Source organism: Hemiscyllium ocellatum, chromosome 8, assembly GCF_020745735.1.
Source record: "Hemiscyllium ocellatum isolate sHemOce1 chromosome 8, sHemOce1.pat.X.cur, whole genome shotgun sequence".
Classification (NCBI taxonomy): Eukaryota; Metazoa; Chordata; class Chondrichthyes; order Orectolobiformes; family Hemiscylliidae; genus Hemiscyllium; species Hemiscyllium ocellatum.
In genome coordinates this window covers 33,073,947-33,097,961 of record NC_083408.1, presented here as the reverse complement: position 1 = coordinate 33,097,961, position 24,015 = coordinate 33,073,947, and the positions used below count along the sequence as shown (strand labels likewise).

At 41.2% G+C, this 24,015-nt stretch overlaps 1 protein-coding gene across 1 annotated transcript in view; it reads left to right on the top strand.

Moving 5' to 3' along the window:
• bahd1 (bromo adjacent homology domain containing 1) overlaps positions 1-24,015 on the top strand; it is a 74,783-nt gene that overhangs the window by 25,291 nt on the left and 25,477 nt on the right. Inside the window, exons 2-3 of the mRNA XM_060828321.1 lie at positions 11,457-13,060; positions 22,814-23,205. Of these exons, the coding sequence (XP_060684304.1) occupies positions 11,457-13,060; positions 22,814-23,205 (1,996 nt within the window). The remainder of the gene's footprint in view (positions 1-11,456; positions 13,061-22,813; positions 23,206-24,015) is intronic.

The following is a 24,015-nucleotide window of genomic DNA, read 5'->3' as shown; positions in this document are numbered from 1 at the left end:
ATTTATATAAAACTCTGTTATCTCACTTTTTAGATTAGAATCAATCTAAACATCAGTTCATAGACAGAGAACACAGAGGGCTAACACCTTCAACATATTGTCTAGCTATCATCATTGTTAACAGCTAACTTGAGAATGCAACTTTTAAAAAGAAGGGTTTTGTGATTTATACATGAAAGAAGTAAAACTATCACTGTATTCTAACAGATGAAAGGCTTAACAGAGAATCAATTTTTCAATGTATAATTTCAGTTACATCAATTTTTGCTATAAATTCTGTGTTACGATCGAGCCCTCCACTATCACCTGATGAAGGAGCGTCGCTCCGAAAGCTAGTGCTTCTAATTAAACCTGTTGGACTGTAACTTGGTGTTGTGTGATTTTTAACTTTGTACACCCCAGTCCAACACCGGCATCTCCAAATCTTAAATTTCAAAGGCATTTAAGAAGCCTTTAAGGGAAAAAGGTGGAAATATGATCTTGAGAAAGGGACTTAGCCATGATTATTTTTAATGGCAGAGCATACTTGAAGCGTTGAATGGCCTGTTCCTAGATCTATTTTAAATAATGTATGGAATACAATGATTCAGTGTTGGGACATGGATACTTCTGCGGGATATTATGATACAAATGGGCTATAGCTAAATTTCAGACTAGAATTTTTCAGAACCTTTGTGTTCTTGTTCCCAATACCCTTTTAATAATGTGTTCTTTCTGATTCGCTTTTTCAAAAGAACAATTGGAAAGAATTCAAAATCCTTTCTTAAGGAGTGGTTTTCCTTTTGACCATGCAGTCCCAACCTCCAAACACTAGTTCTGTATTTCAGTTTTTGCTGCCTTGCTGTCACCATGCAATGCAAACAATCCCTTCATCTAGTTAGGAACTCCAGTGTTGACGTTCCACTCTAGAGGCATTTAATTCAGACCAGCAATATTGCTTTGTACCACTGCAGGATCACGGTGCTGAGCTGCAGCCTTTGGATTGTTAAACTTGAGTTTTGTCTACCTGCAGGTGAGATATGAATAGCTGTCATCTACATGTAATCTTCAATCAAGTTCACAAAACTATTAGCTGGTTGTTATTTGCATTGCTGTTTTGGAGAGTGTCTTGCCACATTTTTTTTTACATTGGAGTAGTCATTCCCCAAAATTATTTAGTTTATTATGATGTGCTTTATGCCTTCCTGTGCTCATGAAAGAAACATTTACATTTCTTGTATGCGTCCATTGCTGCAGTGGTCAGAGAACTGTTCTTTTCAGTGTGCAAATATATGAAACTAGTTGAATGAAATTCATAATATTAGATGTCATGATATTATAATGTAATTCTCTAATCTAACCTAGATTGTTCTTACGTGTGAAAAGAGGAAGGCTGATGTGACAGATGATCTGTTATTATACCTTTGTTATGGGAATTGAACTAAGTCAGTGTGTCAGTTCATTGGGCTATATTTTCCAGGCAGTTCCATGCAGACGACCACTCTGCCCTTTCTTTATGAAAGAAGTTAAAAATCTCAACACAAGGTTATAGTCTAACAGGTTTATTTGAAAGCACTAGCTTTCGGGGCTTCACCAGGTGGCTATGGAGTGTAAGATGATGAAGGAGCAGCGCTCAGAAAGTTAGTGCTTCCAAATAAGCCTGTTGGACTATAACCTGGTGTTGTGTGATTTTTAACTTGGTGTCCACCCCGGTCTAACACTGGCTCCTCCATTTCATGAAAGAACGAAGCTCCACATTTGAGAAGATTCCACTTCGGATTCCCTCAGAAATGCAAAACCATAATTGCATTTTGACAGTACTTATATAAGGTACAACTGTCAGAGGAAAGCAAACTACGCCTTTTTTTTGGTTTTCAACTTCTGTTGGATTTAACGGCCACACTTGTATATGGTCAAAGAATCATAATGGCACAGTCCCTTTCCCTTATTATATTCTGTTGCCTTTGAGTACTACTGAATTTCTTTTAAAATTATTGACTGTCCCCACTTTCACACCCCTGTAGGCGGCAAGCTCTAGGTTATTGCCACTCCTACATGTGTAATATATATACACGCGTGTGCTCATTCTCATGTGTGCATGCACATTGTCCCCATGTCTTTATACCATTAGCTAATAGAAGCCACTTTTGGTCCATAAATCTCCAAATAGCTACCATACAAACTCAGCAGGTAAAGTCAGAAAGTCAAATAGGTCTGTATTTCAAAAGGCAGGTAATATAAAAATAGGAAAGTTTTTTTTTTCTAAAATTAGAAAGTCACAATTCAGATCATAGTTGAAACACTATGAGCAGTTATAGTCCCCTTAATTGGTTGTATTGCCAATCCAGGTAATTCCTATTAATATACCTTTTTGGTTCAGAAAGCAACCATTCACCACAACTGTTTTTGTCATTAGCTGAGTTTCTGAATTAGTAGTTTAGCAGTAATACCACTAGGCCATTACTTCCCCTATCAGTTTTTGTACTTTAAACCCCAGTGGCTGAGCAGGTCATGCTTACGATGTTTCCTCCCAAAATAAACCTTTCACCCTAGAAATCAGACAAGTGAACCTGCTCTGAATTTAAGTAAGGAGACCAGCACTGCAGTCAGGACTCCTAATGTGGTTGAACTTGGGCCTTTTACTAGTGAAGAAATACTGCCATAGGTTTATATTTGATTCCCTTTGCAACAAATATCAACGTTTCATTTATCGTCCTAATTCATTTCTACACCTGCAGACTAAGTTTTGCTATATGTACCGAGACACCCAAATTTCCCCCCCCCCCCACACTGAATCATCTCCAGAAAGGCAACCCATTTTATTAGTTTTATGGGGGTGGGGATTGAAGATCAACTTTCCGTTCAAAGAAAGGAACAGTTTCACTACCAGGGTGGCAGACCTGAACATCATGCGTGATTTCAGTTAATCAGACAGCTCAGTTCTCACCATATGAAAATGAATGTCCTCCAATTAAGTATTTGTACTCTATATTGCTCCCTATCCTTTTCCATAGGTAACCTAAACCTTCTGATTCAACGATCATTATTCCCTAAACTTCCCCATACTGACACTTGATCAATTTGGCAAATCCATGCCCAGAACCCAAAGTCAGGTAGGAGAAAGTGAGGACTGCAGATGCTGGAGTACCAGAGTTGAAAAATGTGGTGCTGGAAAAACCTAGCAGGCCAGGCAGCATCCGAGGAGCAGGAGAATCGACGTTTCGGGCATAAGCCTTCATTCCTGGAGAAGGGCTTACGTCCGAAATGTTGATACTCCTGCTCCTCGGATGATGCCTGGCCTGCTGTGTTTTTCCAGCACCACATTTTTCAACTCCAGAACCCAGAGTCAGCAAAGCTTACTTGCTTTGACTTTGGAAACATCAAGACAATACTCCTGAACATATCTCAAGAACTCTTCCCCTTCTTTGTTTTTTCAAAACATTATACTCACAGTGCTGCAGTCATCATTGATTATCCATGCAGGCATTATTCATTTCTGTGGTATAATGTGAATTGCCAATTTTGGTTATCAACTGCAGGGATTCAAGACTTGGCCCATATCCTAACTTGCACCATGTCCTGTTCATCTGTCACTCTTGTGCCTGCTGACCTGCATTGGGACCATTTGTTGAAATCATCAATGGCCCTGTCACCTAATTGTCTCTAAACTTTTAACCTCTTGTGCACCCCTGATTTTCTTGTGCCATTGACAATTGTGCCTTTGTTTGTCTTGATCCAAAGCTCTAGAATTATCTTGTTAAACCTCTTCACATCTTTCTTCTCTTGTCTTTTTTTAAGATTTCCTTAAAACTTAGCTCTTTGACCAAGTCTTTTAGTTTGACTGTCCTGTTCTAATATCTCTCTAAACAGTTCACTATTGAATGTTGTTAATACTGTTGTGGTGCTAATGGAGATGTTTTGCTACTGCACTGTAAATTCAAGTTATTGTTCATCTTGACTCTGATTTTGAAAAAGAGGTGGTGATAGCTGCTGTTCTCTTGTGAGCCACCTTGATTTGACCAACAGTGAAGCATAGATGCAATGAAGGTTTAGTGTTGAGCTCTATTGCTGTCTTCCCCTGTGCTCCAAGTAAGAATCTGGATCTCTGGAGAACCTCATTGTGTAAACCTGCTGGATTTGCATATTGACAATTTTAATTTGGTCATTGTCAAGTTCTGAATACAGCTAATTGGTTTTCTGATTCCGTTTTGGATAAATAAAAATGACTGCTACAGAATGTGGCACTGCTGTCCAGCTGTCTGATTTATTCAGGATAAGAGTTGATTGAGCCATTGCTTAGTGGTACAGCATTATTTATTTAATCAGCAAGGTAAAGGTTACTTGTGAGACTTAATGCAATTACTGTTTCAACAGGTAATATGTATTTCCTGTGTAACTATAGAGTTTATGGTGTCAATAATGATGTGAGTTGACAATTTACGAATACAAGGTGACACTATTTAGCTCAGCTTCTGTACTGGTGGTTATGCTTCATACAAACTACCTTTTTTCTAACTTCCTTGATCATATTGCTTTCTTCGTCAAAAGCTTGTCTACTTTACCTCCCTTCCTCCTTTTGGGAGTGAATTCCCTATTCTTCTCATTGATCTCTGGATAAATTTAACTTTAATTTTGTGTTTGTACAACTAACTAAATTTTAATTATTGCTTTTTATTTGGGTTTCATCTGCCATCGTTGTGGCCATCTTGTCAAAACCTTTAACTATCATCAAGATCTCAGCCCCCCGCTTTTATAGGAGGGAAAAAATCCTAGCCTGTGAAATAATTCTTGGTATAACTGCTGGATTCTGCTATCTTTCTAAGATCATTTTTATATTCTCTTCAGTACCTTTGCATCATCATTATAGAAAGGGAACTGTTTGCACTGTTCAAGTAGTTTCTAACCAATCTGCTATACAGGTTGAACATGACTTAGTCTTACTCAGTTCTATCCTTCTAGAAAGGAACACAGTTATTTTCTTATGTTTGTTCATTCTTTTTAGTCAACTTGTTTCACTACTTTTTATGATCTGTGTATTTATATTGCTGATCCCTTTGTTCCTTTAATCCATGCAGACGTATTTCTTTTCAGAGAAATATTCTTGCTCTTTAGCTTTTTATTCTTGGTAAAATGTGTGCTATATTCAAATACTTTGGCTTTTTTTAAATATTGAGAGATATAAATTGAAGGCAAAATTCAGGATAAACTTTTTTACTCTGTTTGGAATGTAATATTTCTAGATAGAGTAACTCAAGGAAGTTCAAGAGTAAGCTAGATTAACGTTTGTTCATTGGCTGTCTTTCACAGTTGAGGATGACTCTCTTCCTCACTCAGGCTGAGTCTATAGGTGGCTGTACAGACAGATGTGGCTTCCGGAGGCTCTTTACCCTTGGGGCAGAATGTGGTCATGGGAAGAGGTGGATGGGGTGTTGTTGTGGCAATGTGCTCGTAATGCTGTTTTCCTCTGGCTTCTGCTTTTTCCTGACATCAAGTCTTGAGGTGCTCGATGCCTTACCAAGTGGTAGTCCTCCATTTTGGATGTGTCTTGGCCAATGATTCCCAGTTGTCTGTGGGGATGCTGCACTTCACCAGTGAGGCCTTAAGGGTATCACTGAAGCACTTACCTGCCGTTTCGGAACTTGGAGTAGAGCACTTAATTGGAGAGTTGCATGTCAGTCATGTGGATTATGTGTATAGCCTATCACAGCCGATCATGGGTAATCAGTGCCTTGATGTTGGCCTGGTTTTGATGTGCCTTTCTTCTCAGTAAATTTGCAGGATCTTTTGTATGCAGTGTTGGTGGACTTTTATCGGTGCCTTGAGGTATCTGCTGTAGACATTCCACATGTCAGAGCCGTAAAGGAGGCTAGAAACCACTAAAGCTCTGTCAACGATGAGCTTGGTGTCTGATCTGATGTTGTTGTTCTCGGACACCTTTACCCTAAGGCACACTGGAGGTGGTAGTCGATCTCTTCAGCAATAGTTGCTTTGGTCAACAGGACACACTCGAGGTATTGGAAGTGGTCAATGTTCGGAGTCCTCCCTGTGGATCTTGGTGATTAGGACTTCATTCCACAATACCAGGCCAGATTGGTGGAGGGCCTTCATGTTGTGGATGCTCATTGTGAGACCCAGGCTGTTATTTGCCTCTGTAAAGATGCTGATGATGGTCTGGAGTACATCTGAGATTACACATGTGCAAGCATCATCTGCATTCTGCAGCTCAATGACGCTGACACTGGTTGGGGTGACATTTTGGTTTTGATTTGAAGACCATGGAGGTTGAATAATTTACTGCTGGTTCTGTAAGTTAGCTCCACTCTGTTGGGGAGCTTGTTAGTGGTGTGGTGAGGTGAGGCATTGCAGCGAGGTAGGTAGAGAAGTGTTGGATGAAGATAGCCTGAACAGGGAATGGGTCAGTGGTGGAGCCATTTGTCGTTACCACTACTTTCATGTCATTGCATGGTGATAAACTTCATGGTGCACCAAAGCAGAGACGGATGCTGCAAAATGCTCTTAAATTAACATATAAAAGTCAAGTGCATGGGATTGGGGGCAGTGTACAGTGGAAACTCGATTATCCGAACGAGGTGACCGGGCACTATTTCGTTCGGATAATCGATTATTCGGAAAATTGATTTAAATGCCTTTCCTCTGGGGCTCAAAGTTTTAAAGTCTGCTGTCTGTTCAGGAGACTAGCGTGCGAGACACCACCTCTAGTCCAACCTCTCCCTTGCCACCCAGCATAAAGCGTGTGAGCCCCCGCCCCCAACACAGCTTCTTCTCTCTCTCTCTCTTCTCTCTCTCCCCCCCCCCCCACCATCTGGGGCACCCAGACTGCACACCGACAACAAGACTGCTGCTGCTACCTTTATGGTGTAAGTTTCCGAAAAGCACACAGACACAGCCACATGTATAACTTCTTACTGCAAATTTTTTGACAGGTTCCACGTTTGCCTTGTACAGGATAATGTTGGAGAGATTATCTGGGGAGTGGGGGGGTTTAGGGTACCCCCCTGTGTAGAACTCCAGGAAAAGTGTGGAGAGAGGGCGGGAGACGGTGCCTGTTTAATCACTAACAAAAGACGCGATCACTGTTGGAAGCATGTCTTTGTAATGTTTCTATCGGGACCTCGAGATCATCTTCAGATAATCCGATTTTCAGATAATTGGTATTTGGATAATCGAGGTTCCCTGTATTTATATAGATAGACCACTGGTTGGCAAAGTAAAGTAAGAATAAACTGGTCATTTTCCCAGTGTTAGCACTGACTAGGGTACTACAGGACGTCTTTGATTCACAATGTATATATTGATGATTTAGATGAGGGAACTAAATTAAATATCTCTAAATCTGAGTAGGAAGAACTTTGAGCAGAGATGCTTCAGTGTGATTTGGTCAAGTTGAGTGAGTGGGCAAATGCTTGGCAGATGAAGTATTATTTGGATAACTCAGGGTATCCACTTTAGTAGCTAAGACAGATTTTTATCTGAATTGTGCTTTGAGTTTGCAAAGTGGGAGGCGCATCAAGACCTGGGTGTCCTTGTACACCACTCATTTGAAAGTAAGCACGCTGGTGCAGCAGTCAGTGAAGACGATGAATGGTACGTTGATCTTCATTACAAGAGGATTCGAGTATTGGAGCAAGGATGTTTTTCTGCAATTATTCAGGGCCTTGGAATATTGTGGGTAGTTTTGCTCTCCTTATCCCTTGCTGGGAGAGAATGCAATAAACATTTACTAGACTGCTTTCCCAGTAATTAGAACTAATGTAGGAAGAGAAACTGAGTCGGTTAGAACTATATTCACTGGAGTTTAGAAGAATGAGGGGCGATCTCATAGAAACCTGCAAATTTGACTAGTCCAGGGTAAATACTGGTTGGCACCTGAAGAGAATTTGAAGAGTGATAAAAGGGTAGGAGAGCGGGGCTTGATGAATTGATCTTGCAGTGAGTTTGTACAAACTGATTTGTATGCCACTATTCTATCATATCACTCACTCCCTGTGATGTGATACTGACTAAATAAGCTGTGTGATGATGCTTTTATGATGATTTTGAGAGTTAAATATTAGCATGGACAGCTGGGAGAACTCTCTTACTCTTTCTCCAGGATATTTAAATTTTTGTCTGAAAGATTCTGGATTCTTTGACTGAAGCCTTTGGAGTGGAACTTGAACAGTATGAATTAATTGAGAGTATTGATTATTTCCTTGTTTTTTAGAACTTTGTTATTCTACTTATATTATTTGCAGATTGGAGATATTTTTATGTGAGCTTTTTTCTGTTATAGAACTCTGAATTTCACAAGATCTGAAACTGTATGGATCATCAAAATTAGAATGTTGGCCTGCTGAGATGTGCATTTTGTCTCCATACAATTCTGAACTATCTCAGACTTGGTGAAACCAGCAGCAAACAAGGCCTCTAAAAAACACTGATTATCTCTCTACTGGATTCGAGATGTTAGTAGAATAAGTGAATGGAAAAAATTATAGTGAATGGATTTCATTGCAGCCAAATGTGAGGCCTTTTATATTGGGCTTAAAAAGGACAGATCAAAATTGTTTTCGTACGGTCAAAAATGAGAAACCTGGGGGCCAGATACATGGATTATCTAAAATGTCGTCAAGTAAAGTGAATGATCAAAAAGGTTAATTGAATGCTGGCCTCCTTTATCTCGGGAATTCATGGTGGGGGGTGAGGGGGGTGGTGGGGAGATGTGATAAAACTAAGTTTTAGCTATACTGGATAGATCTTTGGGTTACACTTTGAATGTTGAGTGTAATTTTATTTTCCAGCCCCTGGGACATATTAATATAAAAACTGAGGATTTTTAAAACCTATAAGTATTAAGGCATGTGAGGCAAATGTGAGTTTGTGGCGTTAAGACCATTTGGTGGAAGAGGCTTGAGTGACAAAATGGCCTACTCATGATTGTACGGTGTTGCAGGATTTCCCAAATTGATAGCAGCAGTGGAGGATTTTGGTTTTGTGAAGAGTCTAATTGAGTTATGATTGATAGAAGAAAGAAGGTTCACAAATAAAATTAATCCTGTTCAAAATCATGAAGGTTTTTTAATAGACTGCATTAGATAAACTTTGCAATAACAGAACCACAGTTTTGATTTTTGTTAATCTGGCATTGTTCGACATCTGCCTGCTCATTGCTGCTTTTACCCCCAAATTCTGTCCGAGCAAATGAAATTATTTCTAAATATTGCATAGATTTTCCAGTGGTATTCTTGCAATCTGACTGTGATAAGACCACTGCGATTACATTTAGTCTGTATACATTTTGTTCTCTCCACCCAATCCAACACAAAGCACATCCATCCTCTGCATGCAGACCTTACCAGTTCCCAGGTTGGTTTGCATGTGACGTGTAAACCCCTCAGCTGGTGACTGCGCCAAGAATTAAAACTGTCCCAAGAACTGATGACAAACCAGATGCATAATTTTAAAGTATTTTAAAATCAATCTGTACAGATATTATTACACATCCCTGGAGCAGGTGGACTTGAATCCAGGTTCTCCTGGCTCGTACCACTGCACTATACCACAAGAGAATTAGAGGTAGAATGCAATACAGCTCATGATCAGTCGATGTGTCAATGCAGGTATTTAATACTGTCTCACAGCACTTCAGTGTATTTCCTTTCTACAAAGCATATCCAAATCTTTGCTGTTTTGTACCAATATGTTTATAATGACTCCAGTTGATTTCTAATTGTTGCCATTGCTTATGTCTGCTTAAAAATTCACCTGTGGCTCAAAAAAAACGCCATACATGTTATGGGAAGAACCTATTGAGTGTTGTGGTGGTGATTTATTCGACCTCACTATATTATTTTAAATAAATCCTAGAAGTGTCTAGTTTAGCTTAACGTTTCTCAGGAGAAAGATTCTGCCGGTCTGTCTTTGGTACCATGAAGTTAAAGCTTGCTCTTGTTTTCCCTTCCCTCCCTGCTCACTACCACCACCAGAGAGTGATATAATTTTGGTTTTCTTATTGCTTTCTACAGCAGTCTCCCTGGCCCATTGCAAGCTTAATTGCTCGATAGTGTAGCATAAAATTGACCATGAAGCTCGTGGATTGTCATGAAACTCCTGTCCCATGTAGTAATAGACTTTAAGGAAAGAACCCTGTCACCCTTACATGGTCTGAAGTACATGACTTCAGTCCCATAGCTGTTCTGATTTACTCTTGACTGCCCTCTTAGACTGAACTAGCCATTCAGTTCAATTAAATCATTGCAACATGCCAATAGTTAGGAGGAATAAATGTAGCCATTATCGGTAATACCTATATCCAGGAAATGACTTTAATAAAAAATTGAATCACCCTCTTCTGTTTGAATACTATGGGGATTGTGGCAATGTGTTGAATTTAAGAAGATTCGGGAAGGTGTGTAAATTTTTCTAAGAGTAATTATTTTTAACAGGTCATATTTTCATGTTCCATCAGAATATATCCTGCAGTCAACTGCTCCTGACTGCTTTAATGAGGTTTAGATCTCCTGTGGCTTTCCTGATGCTCAGAACTTTGCACATTCTGGTAATGGCAGGAGAGCAGTTGCTTTTGATCAAGGTTGTGGAGGCAAACCTGATTGCGTTATCTTCTCATGATGTATGGTAAAACCACTGTGCAGAGAAACAGTATTTCATCGAATCGCTACTGTTTGGAAATGGGCAATTGGGCCCAACAAGTCCACACCAACCCTCCAAAGACTGTCCCACCCAGACCCATTCCCCTACCTTATTACTCTACATTGCCCCTGAATAATATACCTAACCTACACATTCCTGAACAATTTAGCATGGCCAATTCACCTAATCTGCACATGTTTGGATTGTGGGAGGAAACCAGAGGACCCAGAGGAAATCTACGCAGACACTGTGAGAATGTGCAAACTCCACACAGACAGTAGCCCGATGCTGGAATCAAAACTGGGTCCCTGGTGCTGTGAGGCAGCTGTGCTAACCACTGAGTCACAGTGCCGCCTTAGATCATTTTGAGGGCAGTGGTCAGGTGGGGTAGTGTGTGATGTATTTCACAGGCAATAATAGGCATGAGGTGTTGTTGATGCTCTCCATTACTGGTAGCAGCACTTGACTTCATGAACATTATTTGAGTATATTTTAAAAAAGAAACTCTTTATCGTTGCCAGTGACAGCCATGAGGGAGCCATTTCAAGAACTCGTTAGCCTGATTCCCTCTTTATTTGGGAGAATGCCTGGCCTAATCATTTGAACTCCAAAAATGGAGCAAATACTTTTAGGGGAAGGGATGCAAACCTTAGAATTATGTGAGAAGGCCATCGCATCGAATTCTTGGTGGCACGTCATAAATTTGGGGAAATAATACAACCTATCCATTTTGCATTGCTGTTGTTTGGGGTGGTGCTATATTTGATTTTTTAAAAAATGAGTCTTGTCAAGTGAGTAAAGCTTCCATTTTGCTTTTGTTTTTACAGGTGCAATTATGAAATGTCCTGCCTCTTGATATCGTATGAAATGAACTGCACTGATTGTAACATAACCAGGTTAAACAGCACAACTATGGGTAAGATGATGCTGGGACACAATGGTGTCAGAGGCAGCAGGGACTATGAAGAAAGAGTGGCCGATGCTGAGAGCAAACAGGAGTACCATCCCAAGCATCGCAAGATGTACCCGCTCCGGAAGCGCATGCATGCGCAGCCAGGCAATTACTCTTCCCCAGGGGTTGTTCAGCAGATAGAAGAAACACCAGTTGATGGGGTGAGCTCTGCACAAGCTATTGTTGAGCAATGGGATTACCAGAGTGACCAGGACCCACTTCAAGGGGAGACACTCCAGGCAGAGAGGAATGAAGATACTGGCAAAGAGAATGCCAAGATGGATTCTGTGGCCTCACATACTGCTGAGTCACGCCCACGAAGGCTGGCTAGTCTGAATGCTGAGGCAGTTAACAATCTGCTGCTGGAGCGCGAAGACTGCCCGTCATCCAACAGACGGTGCCGAAAAGGTCCCAGTTGTGGCATGGAGTGCACTGAAAACCGGGGAGACTGTAGGACTGGCTACCCAGCAAAAAGACGGATAGGTAGCTCAAGTGGTTCGTTCGATGGTGATGTTTTCACCTGTGCAGAGAGTGAGCCAACACCTGCCATGGGTGAATGGGAGAGTGGGCTTGCTGAGCTACCAGGCAAGAAGCGCATGGCCAGTCTCAACGCTGCTGCATTCCTCAAGTTGAGCAACACCAGGGACGTTTCAGCTGGGCGGCGCAGCCGTACAGATGGAGAGAATAAACCAGGCAAGGTAATGGGTAGGACACGACCAACCTGCTCGCACCCACTGGCTGGGCGCCGCTGTCCACGAGCCAAAAGGAAGGACTTCAGGAGTGATACTGCGGCCAAACTTGGCTCTGGCACTGACTCAGGGGGTAATGAAGGGCAGCACAAAGAGGAGTCAGCCAACATTGGGCAGCATTCTATATTGCCTGTTAATGCAGATGTTCCCTGCCCTTATGTGGACAAGACCAATGGATATTTCCATCGGTTATCAATGCTCATGGGAAGCCAAGCCATGATTCGGCCCAAGTACCAGACTCTGGAGGAGAACAGTGCTTCTGGTGCTGAATTTACACAACCAGTGGCTCCATTTCAATCGCACACTTCATTAACATTGGACAACTTTGCATCTGATCCGGACCACTATGAATTTCTGCCTCCTGAAGTCTGCCTTGATTCTCCAGTGGATGACCTCTATCTACACTACGATCGAAGTGACCTGGTGCCCATTGGCTGTAGTTCTACACATGGCTGTCCCATGTGCTCAACTGCTTTCTCCTGCTGCACGCCACCTGATGATGAAGGAAATCTGCTCATTTCGCAGAGTGCTCCGCCGTCGGGTATGCTGTATTCGCATGCTCCTTGTGCGGCCAGCCTTTGCATGGGGAATACAACAACCGTGCACTGTATGGGCATGAATGGCTATGATCTTTGCAGAGTGCTCCATCCATCCTTAAACAGGGATGTGGTCAGGCGGACTTCAATCTCTGACCAGACAAGCTGTCTCCACGAACTGGGGGCAAAAGCAGGTAAGTGGGTAAGAATGTAGATAAGACTAGCCTTCAGTAATGACTGAGTTTAATATAGGCACACTAAAACTAGGGCCCTAAACATGAGAGAGTTTATAAAATTGAGAGGTTACATGGCCAGTGAATAGTGAGAACTAAAAACTTGTTATCCAATGAGTAATGGAGAAGAATAGTCTGGATATGTTCAAGAGGAAGCTAGGTAAGAACTGTAGAACAGTTTAAGCACAAGATCATTGGATCTGTTGTGTTACGACTGACACTCTGCAAGAACAACTCCTGCCAGTCCCAGTGTGTCCTATGTGCAATTAATGAAATTTAAATGACGCAATTCCTTTTTTTGAAAGTCATAATTGAATCTACGTAGTGCACATTTGGCTGTCTGCTTTAGATCCTAATAACGTACTACATGTTTGAAAGAAAACTTCCCTGATGTTGTTTAAAGCTGTTGCTGGATTTTTGTGTGGGTGTGATCATGAGAATGAGAAGGTGAGGAAGCTTGAGCGAAGCCTAAGTACTGCTATTGGCTGGTTGATCTGAATGGCCTGTTTCTGTACTGCAAGTTTTATTTAATTCTGGAGAAAAATCTTGTACAGTGTCCTCCTCAGTCTGGGATTGGAAGGAAACCATAAAGGTAAAGTGGTGCAGGGATGGAGCATCACTTCATGTGCTCAGTTCCCTGCTACTAGCAAGCATTCTGTACCAGGAGGAAGGGGTAACTTAACAAAATGTGGAAAAGAACATATTTTGTGCAACTATAGTTCATTAGGCTGACAGGGTGATGGAAATATTTGTTTGAATTTTTCACTGTTTAAAGCAGTGGTAGTCTGGGACCTTTTCAGTTATTTTTCCTGCTTGTGCCCCACTCTGGCCTCCTGTCCATCCCTTGGAACAAGACTTCAGGAGAGGGAAACAGCAAGCATGAGGGAGAAGGTGAGTGGGCAATAAGTAGACAGACTGAATAATTCACTAAAACACTTTAGCTATATGATTGCTGTACTGCTACAGTTAATCCTGAATTTAATCCCTGTTTTACGGGCCAAAAGAGCATTTAAAAAAAAATAACTCTCAATGAATCTGTAAGTATCTTAAATTCTGCTGGCCTCTAATTCAAAACATTTTCTAATATCACATTGGTCCCCTCAATTATTTTAGTGAGCATCACCATCTTAAAGAAAAGATTTGTATATGTCGCACCTTTCGCAACCTATTATCAGAAGATGCTTTATGGTCATATGCTTTTGAAGTATAGTCACTGTTGTGATATAAGGAATATGGCAGCCAATTTGTGCACAGCAATCCCACAAGTAGCAATGTGATAAATAACATAATCTGTTTAAATGATGGCTCATTCAGTGCTTATTGTTGGTTGGGACACTGGGGTGAAACTTAAGTTTCATATAGACTGCTGTTAATCAACTTGAACCATGATATCTTGGGTAAGTAGGATCTCAATTTTACATCTCATCTGAAAGGCAGTACCTCTGTCAGTTCAGGACTTCATGAGCTTTGCAACAGCATGTTAAACTAGATTTTGTGCTCTGCCTCTGGAGTGGGGCTCAAACACAATATTTGGTCTCTTGGTAAAAGCCACTGAGTCATAGCTTGTATAAAATACAGATTGTCTGTAAAACTAGGGCAATACTAATTGTATTATATATGTCTGCAGTTAATTTATTTTGACCATTAGTTTCAAAATTATTTGGAGTGCAATGCTAATATATTGCATGATATATTGTAATAGATTATGGAAGTTTATGGTGATGGATCAGTGTATATGATTAGCACTAAAAATTATAATGATTTGGAAATAAAGCTATGACGATGTGAAGTAAGGTTCTACATGTATTCTGACAGCATCCACCTCCATCTCTCCACCAGCCCTCACTCGTGCTTTAGGTTGCTTATTGTCATTGAGATGAGCCTCAATTTCCTCAGCTGCTTTGAAGACTAAATGCATTGTGTTTGTGTTGCCAATATCCTAACAATCCATGATTTCTCCTGGTCCTAACCACTGTCTCAAACTGAACCTGACAATTAGTCACTCACATGATATTGGCACTTTGGTCAACTAATGCATTGAATTTTAAAATTGTCATGCTGGTGTTCAGACCACTTCGTGATATTGTTCCTCCCTCTCTGTAGCCTCTTCCAGTCTTACAAACCTCAAAGAAATCTGCATTAGCCAACTATTACCTCTGCTGTGGAATTCCCTTCCTAATCGTGCCTGTCTTTCTGCCATTTCTGCTTTTAAGATCTTGTTTTAAGACAACTATGATCAAACTTTGTGATCTGTCCTTATATTTCCTTCAGTTCACTGTCAATGTTTCTGTGACCAAGCATCCCATATTAAAGGCACTATATAATTGCTAATTGTGTTATCAGCCTCAACTTGAAAATTACTGAGAAGAATAATTTTGTATCCCTTTTGAGATTTTTATGCTCAGCAATTGATGTTTTGTTGAAAGCCCAAGGACTGCGTGGTGGTAACTAATATTTTTGAGTAAAATTACAGGAACTGAGTGTCCTCTAATGATATGTTGTATTTAGCTGCACATATTACTGTTTTTAACTTGATCTGATTTATATGTTACTGAAGTATTACCAATATGTTTGTGGGCAGTAAAAGCAGAGGTCATCTTTTGAAGCAGTAGCTGATTTTAACTATATTGAGGAATGAAAAGGCTATATATTGCAATTTGCCGCTGTGACTTTGCAGCGCTTCTGAGGACTAAAGGTACACCAGTACAGCAAGTTAGCAGGGAGGATACTCTTGGGTCAGACTTTTACATTGGATATGACTCATTATGCTTTGTTGTTCCTGCTTTGTATGTTTCCATCCCTGTTACTCTCCCTTTGTTTAAATCATCTAACCAAATTAGGCAAAGTATGTGAACTATTGATGAAAGGTCTTAATTTACTCAAATAAGCTTAATTGAGGCAACAGATGAGCAGCCATTCTCAGTGAGTGTAATGAATACCCATTGATCCAATATTCTAAACACACTGCTTGGCTGGACTTACCCCCGATCAAGGAGGTAATCCCCAGCTATATTACTAGCAGGCATTGCATAACACCTGAGAAACACTTAACATAAATGTTTTATTTTAAATTGCAGCATGAATTTACGTCTAAGATTTCCTTATATCTTTTTTTTCTGTTCAGTTGTGTGGACATATGTGTTTTTGGCTGGCCTCTGTTAATTGCCCATCCTCAGTTATTTTTGAAGATTGTGGTGAGTTTCCTTCTTGAATCACTTCAGTCTACAAGCTATAGATTGACCCACAGTGCTGTTGGGATGGAATTCCAGGATTTGACCCAGTGACAATCAAGAAGCAGTAATCTATTTCCAAGTAAGGATAGTGAGTGACTTCATGCTTTAAGAAGGTGCTGTCTCAGGATCTTTGAATTTTCACATGCATCTTCTAGATAGTACACACTGCTGCTACTGAACATTGGTGATGGAGGGAGAGGATGCTTGTGGATGTAGTGCTTATCAAGCAGGCTGCTTTGTACTGGATGGTGTGAAGCTTCTTGACTGTTGGAGCTGCAACCATCCAAGCAAGTGAGGAGTATTCCATCACACTCCTGACTTGTGCCTTTTGTAGATTGTGGGCAGACTTTGGGCAGTCAGGAGGTGACTTTGCAGTATTCCTATCCTCTGACCTGCTATTGTGGACATTATGTTGATGTGGCGAGTTCAGTGAGCTTCTGGTCAATGTAAACACTCAGGAAGTTGATAATGGGGGATTTGGTGATAGAAACACCATTTGAATGTTGAGGGTTGATTGTCATTGCCTGTCATTTGTATGGTGTGAATGTTACTTGCTGCTCGTCAGCCCAAGCATGGGCATTGTCCAATCTTGCTGCATTCGAGCATGGACTGTTTCAATATCTAAGGAATCGTGCATGGTACTGAACTTTGAGCAATCATCAGAAAACCTTTTGATGGAGGGAAGGTCATTTGAAGCAGCTTAAAATGATTGGACATAGGATACAACCCTGAGGAACTCCTGCGGTGATATCCTGGAGCTTAGATGACTGTCTTCCCCAGTATGTTTGACCATCCTCCTATGTGCCAAGTACAAGGACAAACAGCAGAATGTTTGCTCCCTATTCCCATTGATTCCTGTTTTGCTAGGACTCCTTGATGTCATACCCGGTTGAATGTGGCCTGCATGTCAAGATCTGTCATTCTCCCCTCCTCTGGAATTCACCACTTTTGACCCTGTTTGAACCAAGGTTATTATGAGGTCAGGAGCTGAGTGGCCCCAGCAGGACCCAAGGTATTGCTGTGCAGGTGCTGCTTGATAGTCCTGTTAATGAAACCTTCCATCAGTTCACTTACAATCGAGAGTAGACTGATGGGGCAGTCATTGGTCGGTAATTTATTGGATTTGTTCAGCTTCTTGTATATACGGCATAGCTGGGCAATTTTCCATATTGTTGGGGAAAATGCCAGTGTTGTAGCTATACTGTAACAGGGTGGTTGGGGAGCAGCATAAGTCTGCAATGCTATTGCTGGAATATTGTCCGAGCCCTTTGCGTTTGCAATATCCAATGCCTCCAGCCATTGATCATGTGGAGTGAATCGAATTAGCTAAAGACTGGTGTCTGTGATGCTAGGGTCTACTAGAGGAGGCAGAAATGGATCATCCACTTGACACTGCTGCAAATGCTTCAGCCTTGCCTTTTGAGCTAGTGTATTAAGATGCTCCACTGTTTTAGGATGACTATATTTGTGGAGCCGCCTCCTCCAACCAGTTGTTTAATTGTCCACCACTATTCACGACCGAATATGGCAGGACTATAGAGCTTAGATCTGATCCATTTTTGGCATGACTTGGCTGCATCACTTGTTGCTTATGCTAATTGGCATGCATGTAGTCCTGTTTGGGAGCTTGACCAGTTTAACATCTCATCTTTGGTTTATCTGGTGCTGCACCTGCACTCTCTATTGAATCAGGTTTGATCCCCTAGCTTGATGGGGAAGTGGTTGAATGGGAGAAATGTCAGGCAATGTAGTTTTATGTCGAAGTTCAAATCTACTGCTGTGATTGCCCTAGCGCCTCTTGGATGCCCGTGTTGAGTTGCTAGATCTGTTTGAAGTCTGTCTCATTTAACGCTGTGATAGCGCCACACAACACAATGGAAGGTATTCTCAATGTGAAGGCATGCCTTTGGCTCCGCAAGGACTGTGCAATGGTCACTCTTACTGATAATGTCATGGACAGATCTTCTACAGCTGGCGGATTGGTAAAGATGAGGTAAAGTATGTTTTTTCCCTCGTTGGTTCCCTCAACACCTGCAGACTCAGTCTAGTAGCAATATTCTTTTGTGATAGAGCTGGTTGGGTCCGAGTGCTGCTGTCAAGAGACTTTTGATGGTAGAAGTTGAAATCCCCCTCCCAGTATGTTTTGCACCCTTCTTCCCAGCCTCAGTGCTTCCTCCAAGTATAGTTCAACATGAAAGAGTACTGATTCATTAGGAGAAAGTGAGGACTGCAGATGCTGGAGATCAGAGCTGAAAATGTGTTGCTGGAAAAGCGCAGCAGGTCAGGCAGTATCCAAGGAGCAGGAGAATCGACGTTTGGGACTGAGCCGAAGAAGGGCTCATGCCCGAAACGTCGATTCTCCTGCTACTTGGATGCTACCTGACCTGCTGCGCTTTTCCAGCAATACATTTTCAGTACTGATTCATTAGCCTAGGGAGGGCATTTTGTGATGATCAGCAAAAAGTTTCATTGTCCATGTTTAACTTGAAGCTCTGAGACTTCATGGGGTCAAGTGTCAAAGTTGATGACTCCAAGAACAATTCCTCCTGACTGTTCCAGTGGGACAGGACATATCCAGGGATGGCAAAGGTGGTGTCTGAGATATTGTTAAGTCTGATTCTGAGAGCGTGACTGTGTCAGACTGTTGCTTCACTAGTTTGAGAAAGCTGTCGCAGTTTTGGCAGGGTTGACAGGACTGTATTTGCTGTTGTCGTTTCTGGTGTCTAGGTTGATGTCAGGTAATCTGTCCAGTTTTGTTATTTTGTTGAGACTTCATAGCAATTGATACAATGCTATAGCCAGTTAGGCCATTTCCGAGGGCAGTGAGAGTCAACCACATTGCTGTGGGTCTAGAGTCTTATGTTGGCCAAACCAGCTGAGGATGGAAGATCCCTTCCCGAAAGTACATGGTGGCTCAGTGGTTAGCACTGCTGCCTCCCAGCACCAAGGACCCAGGTTCAATTCCAGCCTCTGGTGACTGTCTGTCTGTGTGGAGTTTGCACATTTTTACTGTGTGCGCGTGGGTTTCCTCAGAGTGCTTGCGTTTCCTCCCACAATCCAAAGATGTGCAGGTTAGGTGAATTGGCCATACTAAATTGTCCATAGTTTTCAAAGATATGTAGGTTATGTGCACTAGTCAAGGGTAAATGTAGAGTAATAGAGTAGGGAAATGGTTCTGGGGGGGGGGTTACTCTTCAGAGGGTCGGTGTGGACTTGTTGGGCCAAATATCCTGTTTTCTCACTGTAGGGATTCTAATACAGTAGTGAGCCAAATAGCCTGTTCCGATCGACGGTCGGTTTTGTGGTCATCACTAGATTCTTAATTCCGATTTTTAAAAAAAATTGAATTCCAGTTCCATTATCTGTTGTGGTAGGATTCAAACCTGGGACAACTGAACATTTATTGGCTGAGTTTCTGGATTAATAGAAAATACTGTAAGGCCATTGCTCTCTGCTTTTTATTTCTGCCTTATTAGTTTAGAGGTCTGTATATACCTCAGCAAAGTGCTTTTGTGTTTAGATTCTTACATATGATCAAGTTGGAAGAACTTTTTAAGATATCATCCTTCCTTATCACGCTGTTTGATGCCTTTGTCAATATTGTAACCCCCATTGTCTTGTTTATAACACCCACTGACCCTTTGTCCAAGAGGAAGTTGTCTAGTTCAGAGATTCTGTCTGAGAATTTGAGATGTGTTCAGATTAATGTAATAGTGTCTTAGCATTTGAAGAAAGCCCCTACTTCTTTCTGCTGCCCTAGCCAACAATAATCCCTCAAACTACATTCCAAAAAGAGACGGGTTTATTCATTTATCTTCACTATTTTTGAGACAAGTTTTTAAAAAATGGGATGTGTGTCATTGGATATGCTTGCATTTGTTATCTGTCTAATTGCCCTTGAGAAAGTGGTGATGAGCATTGAATTCCTGACATTACAACATTTGAATTGTTTCATTGGCTTTGCAATGCTTTGTCGCTTGCTGAGGTTATGAAACATGGTGTATAAATGCAAGTCTTTGAAACTTTGTGTTCCACTGTGTTCTAATGAGGAGCCAGTTCGGTTCCTGGAAACTGATTCCTATTGTTAAACTCATTCTGGTGGCACAACAGGGTTCTAGAGGTGGTAATCTCTGGATTAAAACCTGCTATGTGCTACTAAATATAGAAAAGATAATGCAAATGAATGCATGGCTGAAAAAGTGATAGTCTAACCCTTTGGGCTTCATTTAAGCCTTGTGCCTAACTTCTTTTTCTTCAGAAATGTGCTCTACCTTTCTTGCTTGATATCCCCTTCCTGTACTAGTATTATCCTTGTTAGTTTGATTTGCATTCTGGTTGATGCCGCTATGTAATCTCCTGACAATTGGTGACCAGAACTGAACTTCTGCGGTCTAATTCCCATTCAGTCAAAGCATACTTTAATGGTGTTATCTATCTGGTATATAGGATCATCAGACCAGGAATAGGCCATTCAGCACGTAAAATCTACTCTGCCATTCAGTGAGATCACCGATGTCCATTTCAACAACATTTTTCTCATCTGAAAATCTGTTGATCTTAGTCTTGAGCATACTGCATGATTTGAGTCTTTATAACTCTCTGGGGCACAGTTCAAAAGATTTTCCACCTCTGAAGAAATTCCTCATCTCGGAACTAAAAAACCAGATGTTTATTCTGATTCTAGAAGCAAATAATCCACACCTTTTGCAAGGGGATGTATCTTTCCTGCATCTACCCAGTTGAGCCCTGGAAGAATTTTGCATCTTTTTGAATGCGATCATTCACTCTTCCTTCAAACCTCCAGAGAATAAAAGTCCAGTCTGTTTAATCTTTCTTTGCAGCGTAATGTCTGCACCACAGAAATTAATTTGGTGAACTTTTATTGAATTCCTTCAATGATAAGTATACTTTTCCAGAGGTGAGGAGTCCAAAACTGCGCACGTTACTTTGGATGGGGTCTCAACAAGGTTCTATGTAGTTGCAGTCTAGATTAGAGTGGTGCTGGAAAAGCACAGCAGGTCAGGCAGCATCCAAGGAGCAGGAAAATTGACGTCTTGGGCAAAAGCCCTTCATCAGGAAAGACTTTTGCCCGAGACATCGATTTTCCTGCTCCTCGGATGCTGCCTGACCTGCTGTGCTTTTCCAGTACCATTCTAATCTAGACTTTGATTTCCAGCATCTACAGTACCCACTTCTGCCTAGTCTATATAGTTTACTGCAACTATCTTTACTCCTAATTCCCATCTTCCTGAAATGAAGGCCAACATGTGGGTATAGCAAACAGTTAACTTTGTGACTCACTAAGAAGGACATCCAAGTCCTTTTCAAAACTTCTCTGGCTCGCTCTCGTCCCCCTTTTTAAAAAGGAATATGTTTTTGTTATTTTGATACCAAAATAGATACATCTGTATTTCTAGTTAACATTCCATCTATCAAATTTTGCTCCGTGTGATCCTCCCCTGATCTTCTTCAAGAATCTTTGCTGCATCCTCACCATTCTCCTCACTTCCACCTAGTTTTGTCATCTGCAAACTTTCCTTGCATAAATCCCTGCCGATTCTGTCTGATCCTGTCACTGTTTTCCAAGTATAGTTTTTCCACCTTTTATACTGGAGTCTGACATTTACTGACTATGGATGTCAGGCTAAGGGTCTACAATTCCCTATTTCAGTTTACTTCCTTTACTAAGTAGATTTACAGGGTAGCTAATGTTAACTATAGGAACAGCTCCAGAGACTATGAAATCTTGAAAGATGACCACCATGCAACTTCTTTTTCTAGGCCCACTTCATTAAAGCGTTCTGGGATTTTTCAGCCTTTAATTCCATCCATTTCCCCTACATGTACCGATTTCCTTTAGCTCCACCATCTCCTTCCAGACCCTGTGTTCTCCAACATGCTTAGGACATCCTTTTTATGAAGACGGATTCAGTATGCGTTCTGCCACCTTTGTTTCCCATTATGTATCTTCTCCTGTTCTTGGTATGTGGAATTTCATTGAAATACTTGGAAATCCAATACATTACCAGCATCTACTTTGTTACCTATTGAAGTGATTGTGAAATTGGTCAAGCACGATTTTGTCTCTTGAAATCTGTGTTGTATGTTTGATTTCCTACATTTTTTTTCTGATGTCAAGAGGTTTGCGTTCTCCTACCAGATATTAATCTTACAGTACAGGGGTGATAAACATTGTAATGCAGTATTAAGTCTTTATGTAACAATGTTCTGTCTGCCTTTTGCAACTAACTTGAGATTACAGGTTTAAAAACGGTATAATTGAGTTCTATGAATATAGGGTGTGACAGATAACATTGAGGGTTGGTATGTAACATTTCTTTAGCAGGCAGTGCTATTGTGAAGATAGAATTAGAAACATGGGCAAACAGAAGCAGTCATATCATTTGCTGTTGCATAGGTGAAGTAAAGTCGGGTAGGAGAGAATCGGTAGTTAATCCTTTTTGTCCCTTTTCCTTTCCAGATGTGTATAGGTCCTTGAAACCGCTCAGTGTAACCATCCCAGTTACAGGTCATCCAGTGTCTCCAGCAAATCCTGTCTCAGGCTGCCCTGTCCCCACAGCCCCTCCTGCTGCTGAGCCTGTTCCTCATCTGCAGCGCCCTGGTTTGGACACACCAACAACATCTCGACCTCAAACCTTGTCTGTGCTGAAACTGAGTAAGGAGTGTCCTCAGAGCTCCAAACCTCCCAATAGCTCTAAATCCAACCTCCGCAGCACAGCCAGTTCGCCAGCTCAGCAAAGTAAAGTGGGTGCAGGACATGTGGAGAGCAAGCAACAGAGAATCAGCAGACGAAGAGCCACGAACGGTTGGCTCCCTGTAGGGGAGCCCTATGACAAACCTGTCTATGTTGTGGTAAGTAAATATTGCACATGCTTTTTCTAATCAAGAAACTTGAATCGCTCTTTGAAAGCAAAAAGTAACCTTAGTACTTCAAAATGTCAAATACATCTTGCAATAACCATTCATAGTATCTTGAAGAAAAATGTGCAGCGATTATAGTGTCTTTGTCTCAACATACATAAACCCTTTACAGTTAGTTACTTCAAACCTTAATCATTTGTAACATAGGAAATGCAGCTGTAATTTGTGCCCAGCAATCTTTTGCAAGCAGCTATGTGATAATACTCCATTTACAGTGCAGAATGAGGTCATTTGTCTAAAGGTGTCTGTGACAGACAAAAGAGAATTTTGTTCCATGCTGCTTAAATTTTGAGTTTCTGATTCATTCAGTCTTTAAGGCAGTGAGTTCTAGCCTCCCACTACCTTCTGGGTAAAAACATTCCTCTTCAACCCCCTCTCAACATTTTTACAAGATAAAAATCCACTTTAAAAAAGTTTTTTAAAAATCCACTTTGTAAACCTAGGCAGAATCCTGGTAAGTCTCCTCTGCAAACCTTCAGTGTGGCCACACCCTTTTTATAATATGGCGATCTGAACTGCAGGCAGTACTCCAGTTGTGGCCTAACCAGAATCTTGTATACAGTCCCACTATAACATCATTGCCCTTGGTATTCTGTGCTCACCAGTTCCAGTTGATCAGCTTTCAGGTGACATTTGAGGGCTAAATGCTGGTCAGGACATGGAGTTTCCATGCTGCTGTTCAAAATCTAGGCTGATAACTCCAGTGTGGTTCTTGAATTCCTGCATTGTCTGATCTGCTGT